General features: G+C 31.5%; 9 protein-coding genes across 9 annotated transcripts; 5 read left to right on the forward strand and 4 right to left on the reverse strand. All coding sequences in view use genetic code 12, as the record gives it.

Annotated features, from left to right (window-relative positions):
* Positions 1-6: 6 nt before the first annotated feature.
* On the reverse strand, positions 7-906 carry CTRG_05375 (glucose-6-phosphate 1-epimerase; the record flags this gene model as incomplete). Its single annotated transcript, XM_002551031.1, has 1 exon — positions 7-906. One exon carries the CDS (start codon positions 904-906, stop codon positions 7-9), a length of 900 nt encoding a protein of 299 aa, XP_002551077.1.
* A 2,070-nt stretch (positions 907-2,976) lies between these two features.
* On the forward strand, positions 2,977-4,368 carry AUR1 (inositol phosphorylceramide synthase; the record flags this gene model as incomplete). The annotated part of the gene is made up of 1 exon (XM_002551032.1): positions 2,977-4,368. The coding sequence occupies one exon, from the start codon at positions 2,977-2,979 to the stop codon at positions 4,366-4,368; it is 1,392 nt and encodes a 463-aa protein (XP_002551078.1).
* A 1,524-nt stretch (positions 4,369-5,892) lies between these two features.
* On the forward strand, positions 5,893-8,991 carry CTRG_05377 (uncharacterized protein; the record flags this gene model as incomplete). Its single annotated transcript, XM_002551033.1, has 1 exon — positions 5,893-8,991. One exon carries the CDS (start codon positions 5,893-5,895, stop codon positions 8,989-8,991), a length of 3,099 nt encoding a protein of 1,032 aa, XP_002551079.1.
* Positions 8,992-11,192: 2,201 nt separating this feature from the next.
* GPR1 (Gpr1p) lies at positions 11,193-13,655 on the forward strand (the record flags this gene model as incomplete). Its single annotated transcript, XM_002551034.1, has 1 exon — positions 11,193-13,655. One exon carries the CDS (start codon positions 11,193-11,195, stop codon positions 13,653-13,655), a length of 2,463 nt encoding a protein of 820 aa, XP_002551080.1.
* A 548-nt stretch (positions 13,656-14,203) lies between these two features.
* CTRG_05379 (uncharacterized protein) lies at positions 14,204-16,570 on the forward strand (the record flags this gene model as incomplete). The annotated part of the gene is made up of 1 exon (XM_002551035.1): positions 14,204-16,570. One exon carries the CDS (start codon positions 14,204-14,206, stop codon positions 16,568-16,570), a length of 2,367 nt encoding a protein of 788 aa, XP_002551081.1.
* A 1,300-nt stretch (positions 16,571-17,870) lies between these two features.
* Positions 17,871-19,115, forward strand: SGE1 (Sge1p; the record flags this gene model as incomplete). Its single annotated transcript, XM_002551036.1, has 1 exon — positions 17,871-19,115. The coding sequence occupies one exon, from the start codon at positions 17,871-17,873 to the stop codon at positions 19,113-19,115; it is 1,245 nt and encodes a 414-aa protein (XP_002551082.1).
* A 102-nt stretch (positions 19,116-19,217) lies between these two features.
* NUF2 (kinetochore-associated Ndc80 complex subunit) lies at positions 19,218-20,696 on the reverse strand (the record flags this gene model as incomplete). The annotated part of the gene is made up of 1 exon (XM_002551037.1): positions 19,218-20,696. One exon carries the CDS (start codon positions 20,694-20,696, stop codon positions 19,218-19,220), a length of 1,479 nt encoding a protein of 492 aa, XP_002551083.1.
* Positions 20,697-20,946: 250 nt separating this feature from the next.
* Positions 20,947-21,693, reverse strand: CTRG_05382 (putative monooxygenase; the record flags this gene model as incomplete). Its single annotated transcript, XM_002551038.1, has 1 exon — positions 20,947-21,693. One exon carries the CDS (start codon positions 21,691-21,693, stop codon positions 20,947-20,949), a length of 747 nt encoding a protein of 248 aa, XP_002551084.1.
* Positions 21,694-22,015: 322 nt separating this feature from the next.
* On the reverse strand, positions 22,016-23,140 carry CTRG_05383 (mRNA-binding phosphate metabolism regulator; the record flags this gene model as incomplete). The annotated part of the gene is made up of 1 exon (XM_002551039.1): positions 22,016-23,140. One exon carries the CDS (start codon positions 23,138-23,140, stop codon positions 22,016-22,018), a length of 1,125 nt encoding a protein of 374 aa, XP_002551085.1.
* Between the last annotated feature and the right edge of the window lie 646 nt (positions 23,141-23,786).

Here is a 23,786-nt window from a genome sequence, read left to right on the forward strand (position 1 = left end):
CAATGTCTAATAAATCTTAGCTTGAACTTTAATTTCACCACCAAGAGTAATTTCTTGAGCACCTGACCATTTATCACCTGGAGGTAAAGAAATCATTGTAGCGACATGACCAGGTTCAACACATAACATTTGATGAAATCCGGATTTTGGTTCAAAATCAGCCATACCTTCAGCTTTTTTAGTCCAAGGATTCCAAACAACAGCATCAGGTAAATTTTTTCTATCAACATTAAATAAAACTTTACCTTTATCAACAATTTGTAAAGTTTTTTCAGTACTTACATTTGAATAAATTCTATCAAATTCTTCATGGAAACTAATAATTGGAGCCTTTTCAATATAAGATTCGCCAACCAATTGATCAAAACAAGTTTGTTCAGCCAAATTATTAACTAAAGAATCAGTAATATCATCAATTCTATAATAAGTATGGAATAACCAATTGAAATCAAATGATTCTTTACCAGTATTTTCAACATCAATAGTTGTAATTAATTTATCTTTAGATAAAGTAATAGTTAATAATAAAGTGAAATCAAAATTCCATAATTTTAAAGTTTCTGGATCAACATTTTCAGGACCTAAACCAAATTGAACACTAATTGGATTTTCAGTAGTTTGACCCAAAAATTCCCAAGTTGAATTACGAGCAAAACCATGTTGTGGTAATTTAAAAGTTGGATGATTTGAATCTTTTTGTTTACCAAAAACTGGGAAAACTAATGGAATACCACCTCTAACGGCTTTACTACCATCTAATTTAGCAGCATCTGATAACCATAATTTTTCAACATTATTATTCTTCCATGAAATAATATTAGCACCAAATTTCAAAATAGTTACTGAATTGGATGAATCAGATGGATCAGTGATGATGACACGATCTTCAAGTTCTTCGACTGGCATGGCTTGTAATAATAAATTCAATAAATCAATTGATATTGGAGAATACTTTTAAAAAAGTAAAAAAAAAAGGGGAGAAGAACTATCAAAATAGAAATAAGAATGAAATAATTCATTTTAATCTGTGGAAATCAGTCCTCCTATTTATTGTTGCCGTGTTCCGCGTTGGAAGGCTGGAAAAAAAAAAGTTGGGTGGTGACGTGTACATGAGGACAAAAACAAAAAGAAGAAAAAACACAGAAAACTTTAACAATCAATCAATCAATCCAATTAACAAACAGACAAACAAACAAACCAAAGGGTAACATCTGGTGTAGTTGTATGTGTGTGGAAGGGGAAATTGAAATGAAATCAACGACCCGATAATAATTTACTATCATAGAATAGGCTTAATAGGATCGTTTCATTGATAAATAGGTCTTATTGTAAAGTTGATTGGTACATTTCTTGATCACGTGGATTGATGGTGAATTACCGAATACCTTCCTAATTTGGACAGGGTGTGCGGTGTAAAGCAATTTATTCAATTTGGGGGAATTAATAACCATTTAGTAATAATTCAAAAGTTTCTGCTTATTTTCTTTTTTTGGTTATGTTTTAGAAATTAAAGCAAATAAGAAATAAAATAGGGGCAAATGAATTGAAGTAGACAAGACTATTAATGGTAATGGGTGGGCAGGGGCCATTCTTTTTTTTTTATATATATACAATTAGTATTGGATAATTTGACGAAGGAAAATATGGATGGGAAAGTGATGTATGATCAGATAGTAAATGTACGTCTGGTTAGATTTTACCTTCATCGATGTAAGCAATTCTTGTAAGTGTAAAAAAATATTATCGATCTTTAAGTCTACAGTGGTTTATTTTGCAGTAATTTTGATGCAAATTTTAACATAAATTTCAATAGATTTCGAGAGTAACTTGAGTTTCTCTCTTGTCCAATTCAGCCTTTCAAATTCACATCTCGAACCAAATCAAGCCAAGCCAAATGAAATCAAGCTATAAGCTTAAGTTTATTTCCTGCCACCATGGATTCCTCGGAAGGGGCATGGGCAGTTTCTCTACGAAATAGATGATAGTTTACGCTGGGGGGGGGGATTAATCCCAATGCAGTTTCAAATATCTCGAACCAAAATTATATAAAAAAAAAGAAAAAAGAAAAAAACAAACGCGAGACCGGAAGTACCGTGGTTTGTGCAGGAGGAAGAATACATCCGGTTCTTAAAATAGTGTATAACTTCACTTGCCTTAATGTTACCTAGAAGTAAGAGAACAGAATCAACAGTAACATCATCATCAAGAACAACAACAACAACAAGAAGAAGAAGAAGAAGAATAATGAAAAAAAAGAAATAATAACTTGTTGCTATTGAAGAATCAGAACCCCCCAACTGTAAAGAAAAAAAAAAGAAATTTTATTTAAACAGAATAATTACTGTGCACATTCACACGACCTCATAGTGTTGCCCCTATTTTTTTAGTTTTCTCTCAGTGGTATGAAACAAGAGTAAAGAGAGACATCATCAAACATTTTAATTTTTCATAGAAACTAAAGACCAGAAAGACCTTTCTCCCTTCCACATAAAATAGACCCTTGTGTGTGTGTTATTGTGATTGTTTATAAGTATCATCTATAAAGGAGTGAAATCAGGTGAATAATTTTCTTATCTATCAACCCACGAGCATCATCATTATCATCATCATCTTTTGGAAGTAATTTCAGATATTATTGCGGTTTTTTTTTTAAAAATTCTATTTTTTTTTTGATTATTGATAATTCTCTTTACCAAAGACAAAGAGAAGAAGCCATATTTAACTCAGTAAATACACCGCCCATTCCTACTTGCCGATCATCCATAACAGTTTTGTCTTATTTCAAAAGAGCCAGCCTTTTAGATACTTTGGTGGTCTGTATTCATTCATAAACTAGAGTTTCATTTGTTTTCTTTATTTTTCCCCTTCTGAATCTGTCTGTCTGTGTGTCTGTGTGTGTGTTTATTTTGATCCGTAAATTTTTTTTTATATATTTTCTTGCAACAGATTGACAACCAGTTTTAATTATCAGAAATCATGAGTTCATTATTACGATCAAAAGTTATACAGAAACCGTATCAACTATTTCATTATTACTTTCTCCTGGAAAAGGCTCCTAATTCAACCATCAGTGATTTGAATTTCGATACCAATATCAACTCAACTATCCGTAAATTGAAACATCATCATTGGACTTTGGGAGAAGTTTTTCATTATGGGTTTTTAATCTCAGTACTATTGTTTGTCTTTATCGTTTATCCTGCTTCATTTTTAATCAAATTACCAATAGTTTTAGCATTCAGTGTTTGTTTTTTGATTCCTTTAACTTCCCAATTTTTTCTTCCTGCATTACCTGTATTTAGTTGGTTGGCTTTATATTTCAACTGTGCAACTATTCCGCAATCTTGGAAACCTGCAATCACCGTTAGAGTTTTACCAGCTATGGAAACCATCTTATATGGTGATAATTTATCCAATGTTTTAGCAACAGTCACTAATGGTGTCTTGGATATTTTTGCTTGGTTGCCATATGGTATTATCCATTTCAGTTTCCCATTCATTCTTGCAGCAATTATCTTTTTATTTGCCCCGCCAACCGCTTTAAGATCATTTGGCTTTGCCTTTGGTTACATGAACTTGTTTGGTGTCATGATCCAAATGATGTTCCCGGCTGCTCCTCCTTGGTATAAGAATTTACATGGTTTGGAACCAGCTAATTACTCCATGCATGGTTCACCAGGGGGCTTGGGCAGAATTGATAAATTATTGGGAATTGATATGTATACCACTGGGTTTTCAAATTCTCCAGTTATTTTTGGAGCTTTCCCATCATTGCATTCTGGTTGTTGTATCATGGAAGTTTTATTCTTGTGTTGGTTATTCCCAAGATTCAAAGCGTTATGGGTTACTTATGCTTCGTATCTTTGGTGGAGTACGATGTATTTGACCCATCACTACTTTGTTGATTTAATTGGTGGTGCCATGTTATCATTAGTTGTATTTGAATTTACCAAATACAAATACTTGCCAAGAATTAAAACCGGCTATTTCTGTCGTTGGTCTTACACTGAGATTGAAAGGATAGATATTAATTTGATTGACCCTTTGTCAAACAATTATGTCGCTGTTAACGACACAGAAAGTAGATTATACACCAGATTATACCAAGAAACTCAAACATCCATGTCTCCAAGGGCTGCAACCCCAGAAGCTTTTGAAATGTCAAATTTTTCTAGATCCAGACAAAGTTCAAAGAACCAAATTCCGATAATGGCTGAGAATCCTATTACTACCGATCTACAGACAGAAGAAGATAGAGACGAAGTGTCCTCCAATACTCCTTCTGTTTTTGATGACGAACCTCCAAGCAGTACTTATACAGTCTCGTCAACCACTTCCTTAGATGAAATAGAGTCAAAAAGGATATAATAACTATATCCTTTTTAAATTTAATGTCTTTTTTTTTTCTTTATTAAGACTCATACATAACACTAATGACTTGCTTTATTTTTACAATTACAATTATAATTATTTTTGTTTTTTAGTCAAATTTAAATGCCGCATCTACTAATAATCATTAAATGGGTTTCCTTTTTTATTTACTGATTTACTTCCTTCCTGTTTTTTTTTTTATTTCAATCTGTATTGTTTAATATTTTAAATCATCCTTAATAATTAATATACACATGTCTAATTTTTCGTCGCTTTGATATCCTTGTATTTGTTTGATATCGTGACTCGCGTCACGGTACATGTACAGGAAAGAGTAGAGGGTTGTTTTGATATTGGTTTAGGCGTTGTTTATCTTTCAGTGTTTGTTTACATTCCTTGCACCCAAGAAATATGAAAAAAAAAGCAGAGACCGTGATTATGGTGTCATAGATAAGATCATAAATAATAATTACTAGATCTAGTTTGCAAATGTTTCATAAGATCAATAAGTGACTTCGTTCGTTCTCATCACAGATTTGTTTCGCTTTATTATGATTTTTATTTTTTATTTATTTTTTTGCAGTTAATATTATTGTTTACTTGTTTGTTGATTTGTTTGGTTTTATTTATTTATTTATTTATTTATTTTTGGCAGAGTTATTTGATATTTGTATTAGCGTGAACCAGCAGCCAGCAATAATCAATTCTCGAAGGTTACATTGACAAGCCATTCTAGTTCCTTTTTACTTTTGATATTTGAATTTGATCGTGATCTATATCTGTTCATTTTCTTTTCGATCCATTCAACTATTTGACACAAGATCCACTTATGCGTCCCCAGATCTAATGCATACTATAAGATCCTTGCACAAAAGACGCCAATACATCTGAAAAGGATGGATGGACTACTTTCATGAAATAATAAATCACGAAAATGGTGCTTCATTCATATGTTCTATTAATAGAACAAATTTTGATTATTTCAAATTATATCCTTCTCCAAAATTTAAATGTATGGTTTCAAAGTTGCACCTTCTTGCATTATTGTACATTTATGAAATTAGGATTATAGATATGGTGAATATTATTTAAGAGTTCTTTACTGCGGTTAGTTTTTATTATGACTTGGAGTGTTGGGTTGTTCCCCAAACATACGGAATTGTACTTCTTATTGCATATTGTCACGTCAATCGTGAGAGATATCTAAGGTTAAAATAATTATTTTAGATCTTTATTATTTACATTCTTTTACAGTCGTCATATGAATATGAAATTATTATTAGATGAATAATCAAGCCAGGAGGAATTCTAATTAGACAAAGACTTTTCTACATATGAGTAACAAATATATTCCTAAAATTATAATTATATAAAGAGGATATATTTCCCACTTTGTTGAAGTTCATTTCAGAATTTAAAAGATTTTCCCCCTCCTTTTTTATATCAAGAGATTCATTTATTAATCAATTATTACATTCGCTTAACAAAATTGTTTCAAACTAATTTGATTTTATTCTGACAATGAAGACCAGTTCACTCGTTTCGTCTCTATTGTTGGCTCTCACTCCAGTTTTGGCTGATCAATTTCGAGTCAAATTATCCATTGAAGAGACTGACTATTATTTTAAAGTTAACGAAGGTGACGACAATATTCAATTATATGCTGATGAATTTGATGTATTTGAACTTACTGGTGAAAATTATTTACGTATTTCTGGTGATGCAGCTAATGCAATTTCAAGTACTGCTGAAGATCCATTTTTGAAGAAAATTGAAATTGGTGATGCTCATACACCAAATACTTGGCTGTTGGACGACAATGATTTGATGTATGATAGTCAATTATATTACTGTGGTGATGCTCCTCCATTTCATATTATTACTGATGCTTCCACATACCCAGGTAATGAAGGTGGAGACATCTGTACTGAAATAGTTTCATTTAACACTGTTCCATATCAAGAACCACCTCCAGAAAATACAGTTGATCCAGCTGAACGTATGGAAGTCAAGGGTAAGTTGGGTGAAGACGATGTTACTTTGAGTACTAATGGAGAATACGTTACTGTTGGAGGAGAAGACACTGCTTTGTTTACTATTGACGAAGACGGGTACTTGAAAGTTGGTGAAGACAAATGGGTTAAAGTTGACTCCGGTACATTGGCTCTTGTTGACGCCAGGGAAGAAGGTACCGATGGCTGGAGCTTAGTTGGAGACCAGTTGAAACTCGATGATGACTTTGTTGTATACACTGCTTGTGAAGTTGATGACGTCAAGATTGTCCACGTTGATGCGAGCGGCTGTGATGAGGTTACTGAAATTGTCATTGAAAACTACGAAGAACCACCTCCAGAAAATACAGTTGATCCAGCTGAACCTATGGAAGTCAAGGGTAAGTTGGGTGAAGACGATGTTACTTTGAGTACTAATGGAGAATACGTTACTGTTGGAGGAGAAGACACTGCCTTGTTTACTATTGACGAAGACGGGTACTTGAAAGTTGGTGAAGACAAATGGGTTAAAGTTGACTCCGGTACATTGGCTCTTGTTGACGCCAGGGAAGAAGGTACCGATGGCTGGAGCTTAGTTGGAGACCAGTTGAAACTCGATGATGACTTTGTTGTATACACTGCTTGTGAAGTTGATGACGTCAAGATTGTCCACGTTGATGCGAGCGGCTGTGATGAGATTACCGAGATTGTCATTGAAAACTACGAAGAACCACCACCAGAGAACACAGTTGATCCAGCTGAACCTATGGAAGTCAAGGGTAAGTTGGGTGAAGACGATGTTACTTTGAGTACTAATGGAGAATACGTTACTGTTGGAGGAGAAGACACTGCTTTGTTTACTATTGACGAAGACGGGTACTTGAAAGTTGGTGAAGACAAATGGGTTAAAGTTGACTCCGGTACATTGGCTCTTGTTGACGCCAGGGAAGAAGGTACCGATGGCTGGAGCTTAGTTGGAGACCAGTTGAAACTCGATGATGACTTTGTTGTATACACTGCTTGTGAAGTTGATGACGTCAAGATTGTCCACGTTGATGCGAGCGGCTGTGATGAGATTACCGAGATTGTCATTGAAAACTACGAAGAACCACCACCAGAGAACACAGTTGATCCAGCTGAACCAATGAATGTAACCGTTATCTTTAGTGATGAAGAAATTTATTTCAGAACTGATGGTAATTTTATTACCTTAAATGAGGAAGATGTTGTTGCTTCATTTATAATTGATGAAGATGGTTACTTGAAAGTCGGTGAAGACAAATGGGTTAAAGTTCTTCCAGCTGAGTTATTAGATGTTGCGCCAGAACAAGGTCAATTGGTATTAGTTAGTAACAGAGAAGAAAGTACACAAGGTTGGCGTTTGTTGAATGATTTATTTATTCTCGATGAAGATGAAGTTTTATTTGCAACATGTTTGGATGATGATGGTAATCAAATTGTTTACGTCAACCAAGAAATGTGTACTGCTTTAGAATCAGTTCTTGTTCAGAATATTGAAGACGAAGAGGATGATCCAACTTCTACTGAAGACGAACCAACTGAGACTGGTGATGAATCAACCACCGAAGACGAACCAACCGAGACTGGTGATGAATCAACCACCGAAGACGAACCAACCGAGACTGGTGATGAATCAACCACCGAAGACGAACCAACCGAGACTGGTGATGAATCAACCACCGAAGACGAACCAACCGAGACTGGTGATGAATCAACCACCGAAGACGAACCAACCGAGACTGGTGATGAATCAACCACCGAAGACGAACCTACTGAAACTGGTGATGAAACGTCTACTATTGAAGAACCTACTGATTCTGATACAGATACAGGTACAGCTACTATTGCTCCAGGATCTGATAGTGAGACATCTACTACTTCTATTGCTGAAGATCCAACTGAAAGTGAAACAGAGACAGGAACAGGTACTGTTGCTCCAGGATCTGATAGTGAAACATCTACAATTACTGCAACCACCACTGTCCCAAGTGTGATTACTACTACAGAATGTGATAGTGATAGCAGTTGCTCAGTCATCACCACTACCATAGAACCGGTATTTACAACCATTACTGAAACTGATTGTGATAGCCTGAGTAGTTGTTCAGTTGTTACAAGAACCGTCGAAGTTATTTTGACTACTGTTACCGATGAAGTTATTGTTACTATTACTGATTGTGATGAAGAAACTACTTGTGTTACTAAAGAAACCATTTGTACAACAATTTACACCACATATTGTCCAGTTCCTGTCACTACCACTGAAGTTGAAACTTGTATTACTGATTTGACAATAACTATTACTACATGTGATGAAGAATCTATATGTGAAGAATACACTACAGTGGTTGAAGACACTGAAGTTACTACAACATTGACTACTTATTATGTTATTACTAAGTTCATTAGTGGAGTTGAACAAGTTGTTACTGTACCAGTGGTAGAAACAGAAGGTCCAGCTGGTCCAAGAGTAGGTCCAAGTGGGGATAAACCAGAAGTTCCAGCAGTTCCAGCAGATGCTGAGAATATTGCTAATTCTGTCAAATCTGCTTCTATTGGTGCAATTATTACTGCTTTGGTATTATTGTTTCCTATGATGATGATGTGATTTGAATATCATATTTTTTTTTATATGATATTGTTTGATTTATTTATTTATTTCATTCATTCTGGAGTGTTTTTTTTACTATAGTTTAATTTCGGTTTTAATAATTATTATTCATTATTTATTATTCACTATAAATTTTCATGCTGTTATGCCCTTTACATTTTTCTGTTGATTAATTATTATTGCTTGATGCAAAAAATAAATTAACATTTTGATTTATTAACTTCGGTATTCTTTTCTGCTTTGATAGTTAAAACATGGATTGTTAAACTAATAAGAGAGAATTTATTCATTTTCAAAGGTTTCAACTTCAATTTCAATTTGATTTTCTTATCATATTCTATTTTCTCCAAAATATGGTGTGTTATTTTCTTGAAATGGTTTTTTTTATGCTTCTGTTCTACATTACTTATTATTGTACATTATAAATATAGTTATTATTATTTTTTTTTTAGTTTAAAATTTAGTTAAATTAGTTAATATTAAGAATCATAGTTTATCTAGTAAAGTGGTATCTTCTCTAAGTGTGTAAATCATATTAACATTGAATAGTTTAGTGTATCTGGTTGCTATACCCGTTATTGGAGATAGTTTCATATTCTGCCATTTATTTTTTTTTTGCAGCTAATATTATATTCTTAATAAAGAAAAAAAAAAAGTCGGAGCTTTCTAACTGGGTCAATATATAGGTGACGGGATTTGAACAACGTTATTTTTGAAAACCACAAGTGGGTAAAATATACTAACAAAGGTGTTTCACTATGATGAAGAACCATTATGATAATGTGTATCCTGAAACACATGATCTGTAATAATGATAATGCGAGAGTTACAGTGTGCATTTAAATTATGCGGCGTTTTGGATCTGTCATGCACGTTGATACATTGATTAATCTTGTCTTTTTTTTTTTTTTAATTTATTTATTGCCGCCAAATTATATGTCTTATCAAAGATTAACACGAATGTCAAAGTCCACCCCCGAGACGGTGAATGAAATTTCTCTATTGGGTTATGATATATCTATTAGAACAAAGTGAGGTGGTGGTGGGGGGAGATAGTATGACGAAATAATGACATCGTATGCACGGTAAGTCACGCGGGATTGAGTCGGGATATGGTTATGTGAAATGATTGTAAAGAAGAATGTAAAAGAAGGTTTCTGGTTGATACGCCACGAAGTTGAGAGCAGCAGTAGGGGGATATACTGTAGGAGAAGGAGAAGTAATAGAAGAAGAAGAAGGAGTCAGCGGTGGGATTAAATGTAAAATTGCTACGGCGATAATGTGGCGACACTTTTTTTATCATTTTTGTTCCGTTCCTCCTCCCCTCCCTCAGACGAGCTCTATTGATTAGGTCCAATTCAGACTGACAGGGGGGTCGACGAGGGGGCGGGAGTGGGGATGGAGAATAAGCCGATTAGAATTAACACAAGGCGGGAAGATAATAATAGATAATAAGAAAAAGAAGAAAAATGTCGTCATGGGTGGCACACGACACACACGTAGTTGGGTGTACAAATTGATTCCAGCTTCCTTCCTTGTGAAATTTGTTACTGCAAGTATTTTGCTTACATAATATTTACAACCAACTCAATTCTCTCTTTTTTTTTTTTGCAGAGACACACAATAAAATAAAATAAAAAATAAAATAATAAAAATTTTTTTTCTTCGTCCTTTGCCTTAAAGTAAATGGATATTGTTGGCCAGGACACACACACTGGATTTTTCTAATTTCTTTATCATCATCAATATCATCATCAATATCATCATCAATATCATCATTCAAACATTATATTGGCTATTGACTATTGGCTATTTTTGTTTGATACATCAGTTTTACTTATCTTTTTTTTTTGTTCATTGTCACTTTTCATCATTTCGGGTTTTATCAATCCTATTAATTCCGCATCATTAACTTAACTTAACCCTCCTTAACTGACAAGACAAGACAAGACAAGACAAACCAAAAGAGAAAAAAAAATAAAATTCAACCAAAAGAACCAGAAAGAACCAGAAAGACAGACGGACAGACCAGGGTTGATATACATCTATTACTTATTAATATCTTAACAGATTTACATCATTACTTCACCATATTCATTTTGCTACTTCATCAGCATCATTCAATAGACTTTTTGACTTAGTCCCACCCTTTTTTTTTTTCTTATTATAATAATAATTAGTATTATTGATCATCAAAGATGTCACTAGATAATCACAACTTAATGGGCACAGGGCTACTACAGACAACCCTGTCATCAATATATACCATGGCTTCATCTACAACATCATCAACAACAACAACAACAACTGAAATACTACTATCGGCTTCATCATACGCATCATCATTACTAGTGTCATGGGCATCATCTACACTCTCACCTTCAACTACAATCAATATTCCCACTACATCGTACCCACTAAATAGTATTCTGTCGACAACATCTACAACATCTATTATTGGCAATATGGTGACAGAATCAGTACTATCAAGACTCTTCAAAAGATTAAACGAAGCCCTTATCGATCCAGTAATCAACCAACTAGTCAAATTTACCAGCCATCAAGCATTTGTTCAAAGAGTGGTTGCCATATCATCATCATGTGGATCAATAGCAGCTGTATTAATAGCAATGTACTTTTTATTTGCTATTGACCCCAAAAGAACTGTTTTCCGTCATCAGTTGATTTTCTTTTTACTTTTTTTCGATTTAGTCAAAGCTTGTATTTTATTATTGTATCCAACAAGAGTTTTGGCTCATTCTTCTGCATATTATAATCATAATTTTTGTCAAGTTGTGGGGTTTTTCACGGCAACTGCAATAGAAGGGGCGGATTTTGCCATTTTTGCATTTGCTATACATACATTTTTATTAATTTTTAAACCTTCATTGAATTCAAAAGTGAAAAATACAAATCGTGTCGAAGGTGGCCTTTACAAGTTTAGATTCTATGTCTATTCATTGTCATTCTTCATTCCTTTAATCCTAGCAAGTCTAGCCTTTATTAATGATGGAGGATATGAACCATTAGTTTGTTGGTGTTATTTGCCAATGCGCCCTGTTTGGACCAGATTAGTATTGAGTTGGGTTCCTAGGTATTGTATTATTGTGGCCATTTTTGTTATTTATGGTCTTATCTACATTCATGTTATAAGCGAATTCAAAACATTGGGTGGTGTATTTAGTAGTGTTGGATCAAGTCATACTAACCAACACGAATTACACGAACCAGAAAATCCAACTTTTTTTTCGTCACTAAGGTACTTTTTCCATTCAATTAAAAATACTTTATTCCCAGATATGAATATTTGCACAAATGATTTACGTCCACTGAGACTGCACCACCTACTGGAACAAGATCAGCAACATAGTCAGCGTCATAATGGACAAAGGGGCAAACATGATTCCGTCAGAAGTACAGATGATGACGATGATGATTCCGAAGAATTGGCAGAAGCTTTAGAACCAGAATCTGTTGATTATCAAGATGTTGAGAATCAAAAGGAAAATGGAGCTATGTACACTAATGAGGAGATCCAACAAGCTAATTTAGAAAGTTTTAGAAGACGTCAAAAGATTATTCAAAAACAAATGAAATCTATTTTTATATATCCTTTTGCATATTGTTTTGTTTGGTTATTCCCATTTATTTTACAGGCTACCCAATTCAATTATGAACTTAAGCATCATCCAGTATATTGGTTAAATGTATTGGGAGCTTTTATGCAACCATTTAATGGGTTTGTTGATGCGTTGGTTTTCTTCTACCGTGAGAGGCCTTGGAAAAATACCACTATGAAGACATTTGAAAAAGAACACCGTCAAAGAGTGGACACTATTATTATGAACAATTTGCAACACCGCAAATATAGTGAGGGGGGTGACTCGACATATAGTATGGCAGCAACTAGTGCGAAAATTGCAAAGAATTCATTGAGTGCCAGTTCAGGTTTGGTAGATATAGAACAATATTCCCGCTGGAGACGGTTCTTGAATGACTTGAATCTTCCATTTTATGAATTGCCTACACAGAAAAACATTGCCAAATTTCAAAAAAAGTATATTGATGAGAAATTAAACAAATCTCCACAAGATTTAGAAGAAGCTGCTAATGAACAACTTGAATTGTCCATTCCTAAAAATTTAACGGAAAAGTATAGAACATCATCTGGTGATGAAACTAATCCTTTTGCAACTAGTGCGGGCACAAGTTATGATACTATAGGATTACAAGATGTTCATGATTATTCTGATATTTTAAATGATAACACGAGTGGGATTGCACCACTTGAAACAAGAGATATTCCTGGATTCAAACCAAATTTTGGTAAATTTTCATTTAATAGAAGGTCATCATCAACATTGGGAACAAGTAGAAGGGGTAGTACAGTTCTTGGGTTTAACAGAAAAAGATCTAGTGTTGTTGATTCACCTGATCCTGTTGTATTGAAGTCACTGATAGGAAGAAGAAATTCTAGTTTTGCTGCTGGAAGTAATTCAACTTTAAGTACACCACATCGACTTGTACACTCTCCAACATCGAGTACTTTTTCACCAATTGATGATAAAGAAGGCATTTCTCCTATGGGGAATGATACAATTGAAGATGAAGATACCGAGTTGGATTTCTTGGAATTTTTAAAGAGGGGTCCACAAACCTAATGACAATGTTGGTTATGATATGATTAGCTACAATGATTGATTGATTTTTTTAATTTGTATAATTTATTATTATTTACTATTTGCATTGATTGATGGACATTTTCTATTGTAAGACATAGTTATTTGTATTTATTAATAGAAATTGAATTATTTATTTATTGATAATCTGTTGTTGCTGTTGTTGTTGTTGTTGGATGAACGATTGGTTGGATACCAGTTTGTTTCTTCGTGGTGAGGGGTGGGCGTGAGGAGCGGAGAGTGGAGGCGAGAGATAGTATTAAACTATGGCGGAGTCATCCGTCCGTCCTCGCCTCCTCGCCCCCTCGCCCCCTCGCCTCCTCGCCCGCCCCCCTCTTTTTCTATATATTTATTTTAGGATTAATTCGGTTATCGCACGCACGCGTGCAGATGAATTTTTCTCTTGAAATGATTCTCCACACTTTACATAATTTTGCATAAAGAGCAAATCATTCCTTATCATCATCGTCATTCCATCATCTAAGATTCCTTTTGTTTTTTGTTTTAAGGTAGTTTCAATTGAATTGTCAATGGACAAGATGAAAGGATTATTTGATTTACCAGAAGAGTTAATTTATAATATATTTGACTACATACCCAAAGAGACCTTATCTAATTTATCTAATATCCGTATATTCCATAAATTCATTATCAATCATCTCTTTCCCATATGTATAATAACTAACCAACAACAACAACAACAACATAATAATAATAATAATAATGATCTTTCAACTTCGACAATCAATAATAGTAAGATATTTAAAAAATTATCAGATTTTAAGAAATTCCAATTCAAACATGAATATTTTCCTCGAAAATTGATAATTTATGAATATAATCAAGGTGATGAATTGATATTAAATCAATTGAATTATTGTCCTCTTGTTGAATTACATTATCAAGGATTTGAATATTTTGGCGGCATAATTAATAATGAAAGAATATTTAAATTAGTAATTGTTGATCAATCATCTTATAATTCATTAATTAATTATATACCTGAACATATTAAAGAATTAAAAATCTCTCAAAATTTAATCTCATTGATTAATACTACTACTAATAATGATTTGTATAAATTAGAAATTGATAATATTGATTTTGATTTTGATATATTTCAAGGATTAACCAAATTTAATATTTATGATTTAAGAATAATTGGATTTATAAATAATTCAAAATTTAATCTCCCTAAAAATATAACAAGATTAACTATTGTTGAAAATCAAGAATCCTTATCAATAATGAATTTAGAAACCTTACCATTGAAAGTATTCAAATATAAAGGAAATTTAAACATTAATAGACTTTCAACATTTTCAAATATAAAATTACCAAAAGATATAGATCAGATATCATTAAATTGTATCAATTTAATTGATTTAAAAGCAATTGAAAAACTTGAAGATCTTACAATATTGGAAATAATAGATTGTCCTAGATTATTATCATTTTTCAATAGTAAATTCCCTGATAATTTGAAAAAATTGGTTTATAAATTTCAGTCAATAATTCCAAATTTAACATTTTTCCAAAATCAATTAATTAATAATTTTCAAACTACTGATCTTATATTTGAATCAAATGAAATGATTTTTTTAAAAATTGATGAAAATTTCCAATTACCCAAATATTTACAAAAATTTATCCTTGATAATATTCCATATGTTAAAATTCATCGATTATTATTATTGAATTTACCAAACTTGAATGAATTGATAATTAAAAGAATACCTGGATTTGTTAATAATAGATTGAATATGAAATTTCCAAGTAGTTTATATCGACTAACTTTAAACAATGTTATGCTTGAATCAATTGAAGGAGTTCAGTTTCCTGATAAATTGACATACCTTGATTTGGCAAGAAACCAGTTATCTGATATTAGTAGTAAACTGACAAATTTGAAAAGGTTACGATATTTAGAAGAATTAAATTTACTGAGGAATCGATTTGATAATTTTGTATTGAAAAATGATATACCAATTGGATTGAAAAATCTTAGTTTACAAAGTAATTTAATAAATCAATTTGAATTGAATCAAGATTTGGAATTATGGAAATTAAATTTAATGCTTATTAAAGATGTTCGATATTATGATAATGAAATTAAATTTCCTAATAAATTATGTCATTTACAAATGTCAATTCAAGTTAATCAATTATCTGATAATTTCCAATTACCAAATACATTACAAACATTACTGATACATCATCCATATTATGGTAAAATTCCAACTACAATACAATTTTTCAATATGATACAATATTTACCATTGAATGAATTAACATTATTAAATTTGATATTTGTTAAAGATTGTCAAATTAAAATCCCTGCTAGTGTAGAGAAACTTACAATCTCAGGGAATTTCAATCAGAATATAATTAATAATTTTAATATTTCCCATTGTGAACATTTAACTCATTGTAATTTAACAGGAGGAATAGTTAAACATTTTAATTTAAATTCATTACCAAATCAATCAATTTATCAATTAGAATTAAAAAATATGAAATTGAAATATATTACTGGTGATTTTAATAATTTTAAAAATTTGAAAATTCTTAATTTAGAACAAAATCAAATTATTTCAATTTTAAATTTACCAAGATCAATAAATGAATTAATTTTAAATAAAAATGAATTAAATGATTTATCAAATTTAAATTTTTTATCTATAGAAAATTGTCATTATTTATCTAAAATTTATTTAGAAATGAATCCAAATTTAAATTCAAAAGTTGTTTTCAAAATTGCTAAATTATTAATGAATATTCTGGAAAATTTCGTTGGTATTTATCTATCACTGAATTTAATCTTTAGTTCAAATTTATTCTTAGAAAATTATGATATTTATGGCAAAATTATAGTTAATACTGACTTTATTAATTGAATATATGTATATATACACTCATGATTATACCTAATGGGTTTATGCGTATTCAAGTCACGTGTGCTCTGGGCTACCATGTGCAGCAATTTTGACACAAGTACACGTCTCCAGAAATCATCATCATCATCATGTTTTGGTTGCGACACTACTTGCCATACAAACAAAGCGCAGAAAGAAAATTCTTTGTTAAATCCCGTAGATCCTTTTCATAAATGAATGAATGAATGAAAGGACAACATTCGACAGTGGAAAAGGAAGGATTTACAAAGATCAGATTTTGAATTATAACATTCCTTAATTTTTCACACTTGTCTATATATTTCATATTTAACAAACGTGAATTTTTTTTTTTTGTTTCAACGCTTTTTCTTATTCTTGTTCTTGTTCATCTTGTTCATATGATTGATCTACAAAGATAGTTTCATTGAAGAATCTGTTTATTTTTACCGTTTAGGTTTTAACCAACAAAATCATCATCCCTGGTTATACATTATATATATATATATAATTCAAACTTAGGATTGGAAGATATTCATAAATTTTTTTGTTGTTGATTGTTTGATTGATTGATTGATTTATTTCTAATTGGTATTAATTTCATCATTTCCATAGTAGTTTATATTAATTTAAATGACACTTCCGGAATTATTACCTGAACCAACCAATTTATCTGATCCTTTTAGATCACCAATTAGAAGTTCATTTGAAACTCATGATAGAAATCCTTTTACTTCACCTACATCATCTCAATATCCTGATAATGCAACTACTAATTATTCTCCAGAAACTTCAAATTCAAGATATTATCCTCCTTCTCATCCTCCTCAAACACCAAATACTTTAGCTATTCTGCCAACAGCTCAACAAGAACAACAAGAACAACAAAATAAAAAATATGAAGAATATGTTGAAGCAGATGCAGGTGATGGTACCAAAGCACATGAACAATATCTTAATGGAGTTCCCCTTTTTTTAACTATTACATCATGTATAGTTTCATTATTTCTTGTTGCTTTAGATCAAACTGTTGTATCTACAATTTTAACAAAAGTAGGTGATAAATTTAAATCATTTGAAAAAATAGGTTGGTTAACTTCAGGATTTATGTTACCTATGGCATGTTTAGTTCCATCTTATGGTAATATAAGTATTGCATTTGGTAGAAAATGGACATTAGTTGCAGGTATAATTATATTTGAAATTGGTTCATTAGTTTGTGGGGTTAGTAATTCAATGAGTTTATTAATTGGAGGTAGAGTTATTCAAGGTATTGGAGGTGGAGCAATTCAAGCAATTGTTTATGGTTATTTTAACTGAAGTTGTACCAATGAGTAAAAGATCATTGGTATTTGCATCTATTTCAGTAGTTTATTCAACTTCTAGTGTATTGGGTCCTATTATTGGTGGAGGTTTAGAAAAAATTAGTTGGAGATGGTGTTTTTATATAAATTTACCTATTGGTGGAATTGCTTTATGTGTTTTATTATTTGGTTTTCATCCTCCTAAAACTAAAGGTAATATTAAAGAAAAATTATCACAAATTGATTTTATTGGATTTATATTATTAACTTCTGGTTTAGTTATTTTATTATTAGCTTTAACTTTTGGTGGTATTAATTATCCTTGGAATTCAGGATCAATAATTGCTTTATTTACCGTTGGTTCAGCATTATTATTATTATTTATACTTTGGAATTTTAAATATTCAGAAAATCCTATTATCTTATCTGAATTTTTAAAAAATTGGAGAGTTTTAATGGCTTGTTTAGCAGGAATGTTTAATTTTGCATTTTTTATAAGTAATTTAACTTATTTGGCAGTTTATTTTCAAGTTATTTTCAATCATGGAAGTTTACAATCTGGTATTGATTTATTACCTTTAGTTATTTCTGTTACTTTGGCTTCTTTAGCTAATAGTTTTTTCATTGATTTTACTAAAAATGTTAAAATTACCATGATTGTTTCAGGCATTTTATCACCTTTGGGAACAGGTTTAATATTATTATTTAATACTGATAGAAATGTTGGTTTACATATTGGTATATTAATTATTAGTGGTATTTCAATTGGATTACAATTTCAAAGTTCTTTATTATCGGCTCAATTGGCAGTACCTAAAGATATTCCAGGGGCTACTATTTTAGTTACGGTGTTTCTGGATTTTCTTAAAAATATAGCATCAACAATTGCAGTTACATTATCACAATTATTATATCAAACAACAGGTCAAAATTATATTAATAAATTATTAAAAAAATTGGATAAAAATTCTCAAGAATATAATGATTTAAAAAATTATACTGCATCATCATTAATATCCAATCCTGAATTGGTTCAAAATTTACCTTCAAATACTAGAAGTTTAGTATTGGAACAATTTATGAAAGGTTTAAAAAATGTATTTTATTTGGGTTTAGCATTTGCTATTTTATGTTTCTTTACTTCGATATTCACTACTAATCAAAGAATACCTAAATCATCAGAAATTAAAACTAAAGAATCTGACGATAATGAAGAACCAACAGCTAATGAAGGAGAAAAGTAGCTAGATACAAATGGGTTATTCATAAAAAATGGCGGGAAGATTATGTAGTTATTATTGTTACAAATTATTTGGTCTATACAGGTTAGTGATATAAATATATATCTATTTGATATTTTTGTTTAATTCTGTCATATATCTCTTAACAATGTTTCTTAAATTACCCAACTTTAATTCTAATTCTGTTGTTTCTTTAGAGAAATTGTCTTCTAATTCAGTGATTTCTTGTTGAACTTTTAATATTTGATCCATTATACGTTTATGATCATCATTATGTTTTTCCTTTTCACCAAGTATTTTATCATATTCCAATTTAGCTTCTTCTAATCTTAATTTAATAGCTGATTCCTTTTTATCTGCTTGATTTATTAAATCTTGATATTTTTTATTCAGTTTATTAAGTTGATTTTGTACAATTAGGATTTGTCCTGCTAATTCCATTTGTTTTCTAGTTAATTCATCTAATGTCTCTTGATTGTCTCTTAATATTTTTAATTCAATCAGTTCTTTTTCAATGTTTCTAATAACATCTTCAGCTAATTTCAATAAATCTTTTAATGAAATTTCATTCACTTGTATTGAATCAATTGTGATTCCCATATTTTGATGTCCTTTTTCTAAATTTTTCAAAGTTGTTTGCATGTTTACTAAATCACTATTCAAATCTTGAATAATCTTTTCTAATACGGATAAATCAGCATCAGAATATTTGGTTAAATTTTCAACAGATTCTTGAGTTTCATTATATAAATAATTCAAATCATATAATTTTTGAGCTAAATTGGTTTTCTCCTGTTTATAATCATCATGTTCTTTAGTTAATTTCTCTTGAACTGTTTTCAATTCTCTTAATTTATTTTCTAATTTACGATTATATGAATTAACATATTGTAAATTAGCTCGTTTATCACCAGTTTCATAATCAATTTCTAATTTTTCTTTATTTTCATTAATTTTTTTCAATATATTGACATTTTCTTCTTGAATTAAATTGACATTTTCTGCATTTTCTTCTGCTTCTTTAGCCAATTCTTCCATTCCAGCTGATTGATCTTCTCTAAATCTAATAAAATTAATAACTGCACTTAAAATTCTTCTTGTTCGAAATCCATCAGGTTTACCTAAATCCATTAATGTAAAATCATTAATTCCACAGGCATATAAAAACCTTGTTAAATATCTAAGAAGTAAAGTTGTAGGTAATGTGGAATATATATATCCAGTTTTATCGTCATTTTCTAAATTTAAATTCCCATTTTCTTGATCTTGTTGTTGTTGTTCTTGATCTTCACTATTCCCATTAAATGATCCATTTTCTTCTAATTGATTAAATTGTGACATTTTCCTAGCTTTTTCTCTAATAACTCCAAATCCAATTCCCATAAAAGTATCTATGAATTCTTCATATAATTTGGTAACGAAATCAGGTGTTGGTTTAATGATTAATTCTTGTGTAACTTGAAATCCACATTCTTCTAAACAAACAGTGATTTCGGTGGCATCTAGTAATGGAAACAAATCTTTTCGAAGTCTAAGTTGTCGTGTGCCATTTGTTATATCACCAATTATGCTAAGTCGAGACATGGTTATATGTAATCTAGTAGATTAGAATATTCTTTATAGTTATGTTTTGTTTTGTTTTGTTTTGATTTTCAATTTTTTTTTCTTTTTGGTTTTGGTTTTGGTTTTGAGTTTCGCACAATCTTGGAGACCGGCCGAATTAGACACTGCTACTACTACTCATTCTTCGGCCGAAATATTCAATATTATCACGAAATCACATTACATTATATTAGACATATATATATATAGTAGAATAGTTATATTACCACTCTTAGATCCTTTCAGCAGCCCAGATAGCACCACGACAAACCAATTTAATAGCTTCAGTAATAACAATATAGGGAACAGCTTTTTCAGCATCATGATTAAGAGCAGTATCTAAATGTTCTAATTCATCATCTCTAAATTGACTTATTTTATTTTTCAAATCATTTAATTCATCACTTGTTTTAATATCTTTATCAATTTCATTTATATCAATTTTTTCGCCTGATTTTTTATCAAATAAATCAACATTATATTGATTCATTAATACTCTTAATTGTTGATTATAATGTCCACCAATAACAGTTTCAACAGCAACAGTACATGCCATAGCTGCTTCTTTCCCAATTAATGCAGTACCTACTCCCATTCCAACCGCTCCAACTTTCCAAAATGGTGTTAATAAACTTGGTCTAACTCTACGTTTTGTTTGTAATCTATTAAATGTATTATGATGATGAATTTCTTGTTCCCACATATGTTTTAAAACTGGTTTTAAATGAGGATATTTATTGGCTAATACAAAATATTGTCCCATATAAATATAATTGGCTCCTAATTCTCCTGCTTGATCTACTCTAATAACTCGATCTAAAAATGCCTTTTGAGCTTCAGAAAGTGGTCCATAAGTTATATCATCTTTTTGTTTCTTGGTATGGTTGGTCTTCTTGGTAGACTTGGTTGACTTGGTAAGTACTGACGATGTGGTTGAAAATTGTCTTATAGATCTCAATGTAGATGTTCTTGAAAGCATGGGGTTGTGATAATGTAGTGTGGTTCAATTAGGGATCTCCCTTTGGTATAAAAAGAAAGAATTATGAACTGAATTTTTCACACCAATAGGAGAATTGAAAAGGCAGGAACGAGAGAACGGAAGGAGAAGAAGAAAAAAAAAAAATAAGGTGATAATTGAAAAACAAAACAAGCATGGTTAGAACATTCCTTTTTCATTTCATTTCATTTCGTCGTATATAAAAGAAATCAATGGTTATATATTATAAAAGGGTTGGTATACCAAAATATCAAAAAAGGGACAAACGGCTAACTTTTTTTTTACGTAGGTTTTATAGAATCTATTATTCATTTGATCTGAATGAACTGATAATCTTGAGCATACTGATTCCAATTTCAAAAGGAATCTCTTGAGTATCTCTTGAATTTGTCACTGGCTTAAATTCATTAGCAGGGATTTTCAAATGTTGGAAAAACTTATTAGGAACATCTTTGATTAATAACCATTCTACAGAGAAAATACCCTTCCATCTGGTTTGTTCACACCAAATATCCAGACTAGCTGTAAAATCAATAGCACTCTTCATTTCTGCAATGCCACAAAATTTACCCAGAGAATTAACCAGAAAAAAAAGGAAAATCTTTCCATCAATGTTAGGATTACCTGTCGACACCAATTCATTATAAGCTTTATCTAACCGTTTATTTCCCAACTCGGTTGATGTCCAAATGTTGTGAACAAATGAAGCATTAACATCAAGAATATTGTAGGATTTAATGACAAAAAACTTTGAAGTTCTTGGAACGGTAAAGATAGCTCCTGTGTAAGTTCTGAAAGTAAGACAATTAGCTGGAGCGGTAACAGACAACGAAGTAGGTATCACGGGACCAGGAGGAGAACCAGTAGAAGGAGAAGGATTTGCAGTTATCAAACCTGGGCTAGTGACTGGCAAAATATATGGTGCAGAAGAGACAGCAATCGGTGAAGGAAGTTGACAGTCATAACCGGGTTCCTTTTCAGGAACATATACACCCATCTCAGAAGAAGGAGAAACGGGGAACATACTCCCAGCAGCATTGTTGTTAGTATTATTCTGAGTATTAGTCAATCTAAAGTTACTAAATGAATTAGCATTCTTGTTGAAGGATGTAAGATAGTCGTTGGACCAGATGTTAGTTTTAAAAATTAATGGCAAGTCGTCGATTTCAGATTCTATTGACTGAACTTTATTGATAGATCTTGGTGTGCAATATCTAATTGACTGAGTCTGAGAATGTGAACTATAGGTAGCGGTACCATACGATGAAGAAGTAGTGGAAATATCATCTAATGAAGGGATATAATAGCTTTCGGAATTGATCTTACTGTTATCATTGTCATTTCTACCAGTTGTATTGTCTTCATTGAGCGTAAAAGTTTGCGTGCTATCAATAGCAAAGTCAATTGGAGTGTCGGATATATCAAACATCAAAAGCGAATAAAAGAAATGAATTGAAGTAGGACTGTTGGGACAAGAAAAAGTGACCAGTACTTCTTGATATATAGGATAGTAAGAATTCGAGCCGAAAAAAATATGAAAAAGGCTTAAACAAATAGTTCAGGGTGCTTGTGGTGACAGGTATTTATAGTTTAAAATCTCTCCGATAAGACCGTAATGTTGAGAATAATAAACGGGGAGGGGAGTACTAAATTATACCAATATCACTATCTAAGAAAAAGGAAACCAAGAACAACGAAACCCTTGGATGATACTGAGTGACAAGTGATTTTTTGGTTTAGGCTCTAAAACGATCAAGGGGGAAGTATGACCGGAGATTACTCAGATATTGATTGATGATTGGATGATGGGGATACTTGCAACCTTAAACTCTCCAGCCGTAGAAGGATTCCAAAAAAACGAACTGATACAATATCAATGACGAAATGGGGTTTCCACCTTTTTTTATTTGAACTATATTTGGGAAAGTGGTAGACCAAATTTATGAGTTTGAGGATAATGGAATTAGTTCAATTATACAAATGTGTGTTTTTCTTTTTATTTATACTCTTTTGAATTTGTGGAGAAAGAGGGGTGGTGTTGGTGGTAAAAAGGAGTGTTTGAAGGGCTGAAGGAG

The sequence above is a fragment of the Candida tropicalis genome (genome assembly GCF_000006335.3).
Source record: "Candida tropicalis MYA-3404 genomic scaffold supercont3.8, whole genome shotgun sequence".
Lineage (NCBI taxonomy): Eukaryota > Fungi > Ascomycota > Pichiomycetes > Serinales > Debaryomycetaceae > Candida > Candida tropicalis.